Source organism: Panthera pardus, unplaced genomic scaffold (assembly GCF_024362965.1).
Source record: "Panthera pardus isolate Hobbes unplaced genomic scaffold, ASM2436296v1 HiC_scaffold_15, whole genome shotgun sequence".
In the NCBI taxonomy this organism is placed as follows: domain Eukaryota; kingdom Metazoa; phylum Chordata; class Mammalia; order Carnivora; family Felidae; genus Panthera; species Panthera pardus.
Window position 1 is genome coordinate 23243911 of NW_026526710.1, and position 8030 is coordinate 23251940.

Genomic DNA, 8030 nt, shown 5'->3' on the forward strand with positions numbered 1-8030 from the left:
TTCAGGGGGGAGAGGACGTGCAGGGAGTATAGATCATAAATGTCTTCTTGCAATTTCTACTCCTAAAACTACTGTCACAAGATTTCTCTGGTGCTTATCATTCAGTTCGGTATTAACTATCGATGAGACATACAGGCAGTCATGAGACCCTTTAAGAATGTAGCAACCAGTACTTATTTGATCCTTATCAAAACTATGCAGGCTATCAGCTTTCTGGGCTAAAGATGAACATTTTTCTGCTTTTATCCCTCATCATCCCGCAGGTAAATTCTGCGGATCGAACGGCGGAGAGGAGACAAACCGGTTTGCGCCCTCTGCTGTAGGGCTGCGGGGCAGGCCAGGCGGTAGCGCTGCAGGGAGAGAAGCGACCGGCGGAGCCAGTAGAAGGCGCTGTGGGAGCTGCCGGAGGGGCCCGGCGGAGGCGGGGTCAGAGGAGGGAGCGCGGCGGGGCGGGGCGGGGCGCTCGTCTTCCCGCTAGCCGGGTACATGGCGGCCCCGGGCGCGGGCCCCGGGCCGGGAGCACCCCCGGGGCTGGAGGCGGCCCTGCAGAAGCTCGCGCTGCGGCGGAAGAAGGTGCTGAGCGCCGAGGAGATGGAACTTTACGAGTTGGCGCAGGCGGCGGGTGGCGCCATAGACCCCGACGTGTTCAAGTGAGCGCGCGCGGGTGGGGAGTGCGCGCTCATCCTACCCCCCAGACACCCCTGCTCCCCCGCCCGGGCCTCTGATCTGGAGGAGCCCCCCACCCCCACCCCGCCCTTTTCGGACCCCTTTGAGCGCCCAGAGTAGAGTTGGGGTCTTGAGGGAAGTGGCCTTCCTGAGCCTGGGCGAGGAAGGCTCACTGGCCACCGCGTGTGTTCTCTCCAGGATCCTGGTGGACCTGCTGAAGCTGAACGTGGCGCCCCTCGCTGTCTTCCAGATGCTCAAGTCCATGTGTGCTGGGCAGAGGCTGGCGAGCGAGCCCCAGGACCCTGTGGCCGTGTCTCTGCCCACATCGAGCGTCCCGGAGACCCGAGGTCAGAGCTGGGCCCGGTGCTCCCTGCCCCTGTGACTCAGGAGGCGGGTGGCAGGGGAGGCACGTGGGCGGTGCCAGACACAAGGTGGGCTTGGTCCTGAGTGGCCTGGCCTTACTGTGCGTCTTGTCCCAGGACCCACAGGGACTGCCCAAGGGCTCGCCTTTTGGTTTCCAGTCCCCAGTTTCGTTTCTTTGCTACCCTTTGCTACATATGCAAGTCCAGATCAGGTGGTCGCAAAGTGGGTGTCCAGGGTGGCCAGCAGGCTAAGCCTCATGTGGGATTCTGCCTCCTTCCTTGGGTAGAAATGCTTTCATTCCACAAACACGGGAACAAGGTGGCTTTGGTTCCTGTTCTCACGGTGTGTACAGCCTCCAGGAAAGTGTTCAGGGAGCGGGGCAGGCAGAGGTCTTACTGCCACCCCTTAGCCTATACCCCATCTGGGCCCAGGTGCTGCCCAGGAGTCTAGCCAGCTGAGCGTTCTTCCTCGGATTGCAGGACGGGTCATCATGGCAGCCCCTGGCTGCCCTAGACACGCAGGGTGCAGAGGCCTGAGTGGGCACCGCACTGGGCTCAAGTTTGAGGGGCCTCCTCACTCTCGAGAGGCATGACTGGGGGATAAGCAGGTGCCCATGACAAAGGTGTCACAGTGGAGCTCCAGCTGCATCCTCCTGGTGTGTCGCATCTGCTCCCAGTTTCAGAAACAACCTGAATGCTTGGCCAGAAGCATTCGGGCACTCACAGACATCCTGAGAAGGGGCCGATGTTCAGGTGGGGGGCAGGCTGGGTCCCTGTGGGAGGGAGTGCCAGGGCCCTGGGTACCCACGCCCCCTTTCCTGAGAGGCCCTGGGCACTGGAGCGCAGGCTTCCTTACTGATCCACGCTCTGTCTGCTCTCTTTGTGTCTCTCTCTGACCTCCAGAGGCCTCCTTTCTCTCTGCCAAGAGCTGTAGTCCCCCTGCAAGGCCCTCCTTTTCCTCGGCCCCCGCGGCCTGCGGCCTCTCCGGTTCTGCTCCACGGCCCAGCTGCCACGCACTCGCCTCTCTCTCCAGGGCCCCCCGGTTCCCTCCGGTTCTCTTGCTGCCTGTTCTCTCCTTTTGCAGGTTGCGTTTACTGGTTTATCTCTGGGGGTTGGTGCTCTTTCTTGTTTCTGTGGAAACTGCTGTGGCCCCTATTCGAGAGTCAGAGCAACTTGGAGATGAACTGCCAGGGCAGGACCCTATGGGCCATCCCTGTTACACAGCTTAGGGATTGGGGACACGATATCAGATCTTGGTTTATTAGAGACCACTTGCAGTACTGCTGGAATGGGACCAACGCCCCCTGCCCCCAGAGGCCAATTCTGCCAGGTGTGACTTGTGGTCTGTAGAGGTGCCCTCACCCCGAGAGGAGGGCAACAGGCCGAGGGGCAGGAGAGCCTTTACTTTGCTGTAGAGAGGGAAGCCTTAGGTGTGAGAAACACCTTGGTTGCTTAGATGCTGTCACCTGACAGGTAGCCTAGAGGGTAAGATGTGATTGTCCTTTCCTGCCTGTTTCCTGAGCTGAGGGTACCTTCCAGGCATTGCCCGGTGTGGTGAGGCTGGAGGCCCAGAGCCAGGGGCGTGTGAGGGCCTGAGATCCCACAGATGCCCTGGCTGTGCTCTCCGTATCCTTTCCCACATCACCTACCTCGCTGTTCTAGGTGCCACCTGAAACTCGGCATGGGGAAGGGCCAAGGGGCAGGTCAGGGTAGAGCCAGTAGACTACAAGGCTGAGTTGAGGAATCAGTGGGGAGAGGGAGGGAGAAACTGGGAATGGAGCCCTCCTCTTTCAAGGGGGTGTTGCTGCTTGCTCACCCAGTGACTGGGTGCCAGGCTGGCTCTCAGCGCTGAGGGCTCAGGGGGGCTGTGAGATGGACAGGTCCCCCTTCCAGTTTGGGAGATGGCTAGATACACCAATGGTGACAGAGACAGGAGGAAGCCAGTGTAGCCAGCCTTGCTGGAGCAGCAAGGGTTACGCAGGCTCAGAGTCCTGTTGCCCTGCAGCCCTTTGAGGTAGGAGTAGTGGGGAGCGCTCCAGCCTGAGATGCGGGCCCAGGTCACTGGTGGGAGCAGGCCTGAGCTTGGAGGGGAGAGGTGGGAAAGGGAGGGCGGAGAGCCCAGAGGTGGAGTGGGTTTGCTTTGGTGCTCAGAGCACTGACATAGAGGGGCTCGGAGAGAGGTGGGGAAGAAGCCCCAAGCATAGGGACAGGAGTGGCGTGGAGTGCTGGGCCCCACAGGGTTTTCTCAAGTGCTTATGCCTTGGGTCTGCTGGGTTGGGCAGCCAGTGGCCAGGATATGAGGACATAGAGGTCCTGGGGAGATGCCCAGTGAGGGTAGAGGGCAGCCTGGAGAGGGGGTTGGTGGGGAGGCAGTGGAGGGGAGTGGGGCACATGAGGGGCCATGCCAGGAGTGTGCTGTGGCCAAGAGGCAGAGGCCATCAGAGATCAAGAGCTCTGAGGCCACATGTTGCAGAATCTGTCTGTCCACACAGACCTTGGGCAGAATCTGAGGTAGAAAAAAATGAGGAGAGTTGTCAGAGTGATCAGTTGGGGGACTGTGGTGGCCTAGGATCATGATGGGGGTTTGGGGCTGTTAGGGCTCGCTGGCCTTAGGTTTCCCACAGAATTGGGGTGGCAGCTGCTGCAGACCAGGGGCTGGAGGCCCGCCCAGGAGTTTGATCTGGTAAGCTGCAGCATGCACAGCATCCAGGTGGCCTGTGGGGACTGTCACTGACAAGCTCATCCATTCCTGGCTCTACTAGGCAGAACACGGGGAAACAGAAGACCCTAAGAGCACAAAGAGGGTAAATGCTTGTCATGATGAGGGTGTGGTCACCAAGGAAAAATAAAATTCGGTCGAGTGTTCTCTGCTGAGGTTTAGGGAAACTGTATGCTTTAAAAAGATGTTCCTCTGGAATGTGTAAGATGAAGTTTGGTATGCAGAAGCTGTGAGCCCTACACAGAGCTGCGCTGTCCAATACAGGAGCCATGGGCCCCCCAGGGCTTGCGGCTGAGACTCACTGCAAGTTTAAGTATACACCAGACACCCAGATGCCAGAGAACTGGAACAAAAAGAATACCTCACAAGTAATTTTCATATTGATTACATGCTGAAATGGTAATATTGCACATTTTAGGTTAATTAAAATACATGATTTACATTAGTTTCCTGTTTCTTTTTACTTTTTTTTTTTTTTTAACATTTATTTATTTTTGAGAGAGAGAGAGACAGAGCTCAACTGGGGGAGGGGCAGAGAGAGAGGGGGACACAGAATCCAAAGCAGGCTCCAGGCTCTGAGCTGTCAGCACAGAGCCCAACACAGGGCTCCACCCCCCAAACCATGAGATCATGACCCGAGCCGAAGTCGGACACCTAACTGACTGAGCCCACCCGGCCCCTCCCCCACTTTTTACTTTTTAATGTTGCTACTGGAAAATGAGTTACATGTGGTTCACATCATATTTCTGTTGGGACAGCGCTGCTCCAGAACAATTGTACTTTGCCTGAAACACTGAGTCAGGGCTGTATGTACCGCATGTGTGCAGGAGAGGGTCACATCTCCTAAGAAGCACAGGCCCAGTTAAGGGTCAAAAGTGCAGTATGCATGTCCATGGTGCACATCAGTCTTTGTCATTATGTCTGTATGTGTTCTGGAAGCACTGATTAAGCCACTCCTGTGTGCTCAGCCAGAGAGGGCGGCAGGACTGGCTGGTGGGTGTAGACCTTCTGGTGGGCTCTCGAGTAGCAGTGATAGGTGGTCCTGGCTGCACGCTCACCCTGGCCACCAGACCTTGCCAGCCAGCCTTGAGGATATCAGGGCACTTGCTATGCTGCCTCACCCCCTTGTTCTTTTCCTTCCTCACACACACATCCAGTGTCCGCTTACGGCCCCTCACTAATATTTGACCGCAGGGGCCCCACCGGCCCATTTGAGCACGAGGGAGTGCTCCCACCATGCAGGAGAAAGGCCACTCCCGGGGAACATGGGCAAGATGGGAGCAGCTTCTCACATTCTGGGCTTTTTGTCAACCCTTGATCCCCCCGCACCTCTGCCAACAGAGCTTGCAGGGGATGGGGAGTTGGGATCACATGGGCCACACCAGAGTTAAATGGTTCAGTGGGTCCCGCTGGGGCGGGCCAGCTCCCCAGCTGCAGGGGGTGTGTTTAGGGTTGCCTTTGGGGTTTTGCTTCATCTGGGGTTGGGGGCGGTTCGGGCAGGTATTAGGGGTAGGAGGAGCACCAACTTTTTAACACCGTGAGCCAGGCTGTTTTTAACCTTCAGTGCTCATTGTCTTTGACACCCGTGAGGGCTCCTCAGGCATCGGGCCTGGGGGCATGTCACTGCCACCCACCCTAGCCTATAATCACCCTTGGCTCAGTCCTGCCCTCCAATCCATCGGACCCTAACTACCCCATTGCAGGGAGCTGGGGCAGGTAAGACCGGTTGCAGAAAGTCCCCTGCTGTGTCCAGGACAGAGCAGGTCTGTCCACTGACAGGCCCTCACACCATTCTCCTCAGACCAGAATGCCTCCCCAGCTCTGCATGAGGCCTAAGTGGGTCTCTCCACTAACTGAGAGCATGTGATTCCTGAAGGTTCCAAGAATTGCAGAGCTCGATAAACGGTTAGATGGTTTTCTTAATGGCTCAAATTTACATTGGTGTCTTATTTCCAGGGTTTGTCAGCCTCATCAAGGTTAAAAATGAACATTATTTGCTATTTTCTCCTTTCCTCTCATCCTGGAGTTTCCAGAAGGGCCCTGGTCATTATACTGAGGGGGAGAGGAAATTCAGATATATGGCAGGGTGAAGAAAAGCTGCATTCAGACCCGGGCCCACGTCTGAGACCCACACTGCCATTTTGGGGGTGGCCTATGCTTGAGCTATATTTTCAGGTCCTTCAGGGACCCTGGGCCTAGTCTGTAGGATGCCTAAGCATGCAGGGGTAGGCCAGGTGCTACAGATGAGTTATGCCAGTCTGGCCAGGCCTGGAGAGGGACATGGCCTCATAGCTGACCAGCAGGTTGGGAGCTGTAGAGTGGCGGGGCTCGTGCACTCACAGGAGACAGGATCCTTGCCCACTGACCAGTCAGCGGGAACCAGAATATCAGAATGTGTAACCGGAAAAAGGAAATGTGTGGTGACGGTTCTCTACTTTTGTTTTTTCCATGAACCACTGGCAGGCTGAGTTGGCCCAGCTTCACCCCACCACATGCCCTGGCCCTCTGTAACGTGTTATTACATCTCCATTGAATCAAACCTGTGCAAGCCCAGGGAGGCAGGGCAGGGGAAAATCTGAGCTGTGGAATTCCAAGCAGTGGCACCATGGTAACCCTTTCCACCCCACTAGGCAGCAAAGACCCCCTGTTGTTCCCTGGGGAGGAGCTGTTCAGAAATGCTCTTAGGAAGGGCTGTCCTATCTCTGTAGGAGTCCTGGGGAGAAAGTAGTGTCAGAGAGGATGGAAAGGGAGTCTGATGTCTTGAAGAAGCCAGGATCTGCAGTGTCACAAATGTAGGTGCCTCCCCTTGTTCCAGGTGACAAATGGTGAACCAGGAGTGACTCAACATGCCCCCAAGAAATTCATGGTGTCTTTTCTCCAAAAACCCACATGTCCCCATTGCAGGCTGTTTATTTGACTAAGAACTGACATTAAGGTTGAGGGTCAAACATGGGACGCATCCCCTGGTCAGAGTCTGCAGGATGGACCCTGCCAGGCTGGAGCAGAGAGGAGCCCTGGCTGGGGAAGGCCCAGTGGGGAGGGACAGTGACCCAGGGGGTGAGCCTGCTCCCTGGGCGCATTTTGTGCCTCCTGGTGTCCTCTCAGTCTTGTGAATGCTGTCAACATCCTGAATTCCTTTAGAATAAAGTTTGGCCCAAGTGTGATTACAGATCTTCCGGTCTTCACAGAAAGAGGGGAAGGTAAGTAAATTACAAGTCAAGGGATATCTGCACCAGTGGTCTCCATCTGAATGTGACTACCTGTGGTCAGGGCAAGCTTCCTCTGAGCAGTCAAGCCTCAGCATGAAGCCAGTCACAGGATCCTGGAGCTGAACTTGAGAGCAAGAGGCTTGACCAGCGAAAGTTTGCAAAATACTTTGAGGTAGTCAGGGAAACGCCTGAGGGAAAGATTCCAAGGTCCAAATGCAAAAGCCTGACTTCCATTCTTGATGGATGTGCTTCCAGCAGTTCAGCTGTGGGTGATCTGGAGCAGGGAGCGCCAGGGGAGGCTTCAAAGTGGTGGCCCTGGTGGCGAGCCCTCCTGTGCTGCTGGTGGTCGGGCGATTCCTTACACTCTCCAGGGCAGGAGTCAACCGGCTGAGCTCGCCGACTGTGGAGTTTGCCCTGGTTCCTAACAATTGTGTTCTGCGTCCGCTCAGGGAGAAACAAAGGCAGCACGGCTCTGGGTGGAGGCCCAGCACTGGCAGAACGTGGCGGCCGGGAAGGATCCAGCCAAAGAATGCCCCGACAACCCAGTGCTACCAGGCTGCCGAAGGGGGGCGGGCCGGGGAAGAGCCCCACTCGGAGCAGCACCTGAGACGGGCAGACTTCTCACGCCACCCAGCTGTGGGCTCCACCAGCCTCCTAGCAGAGGCTACGTGTGGTTTCCTCCGGTTGGTAATAAAGCTTTGTGAAAAACCGAGGGTCCATCCAAGCTGTTTTCTATCACCTTTTGAATACATTAAGGCTCAAAGATTGAGAATCAGTTTTGCATTGTGGGCCTAGATGTACTGCAGCTGAACGTAACAACTAACTGACCTAAACCAGTGGTTTCACCCTACTATACCTTATTTTCAGGTCATACAGAAAAATCTCTGTATGGTTGGCCCATGAACAAATGGGGGTCAGGGGCACCAACCCCTGCATAGTTGAAAATCCCAGCGTAACTTTTGACTCCCCAGAACTTAACTACCAACAGCCTACTGTTAGTAGGAAGCCTTACTGTTAATATACAGTCAACTAACACATCTTTTACGTATGTATTATAGACTGTATACATACACT

General features: G+C 55.8%; 1 protein-coding gene across 1 annotated transcript; it reads left to right on the forward strand.

Annotated features, from left to right (window-relative positions):
- The first annotated feature begins 266 nt into the window (after positions 1 to 266).
- LOC109258619 (mitotic-spindle organizing protein 2B) lies at positions 267 to 7666 on the forward strand. The gene is given in 5 exon segments (XM_019435553.2): positions 267 to 650; positions 865 to 1013; positions 1932 to 1993; positions 1995 to 2112; positions 7406 to 7666. Coding segments are annotated over 5 exon segments (651 nt in total). The 5' UTR covers positions 267 to 486; the 3' UTR covers positions 7564 to 7666.
- The last annotated feature ends 364 nt before the right edge of the window (positions 7667 to 8030 follow it).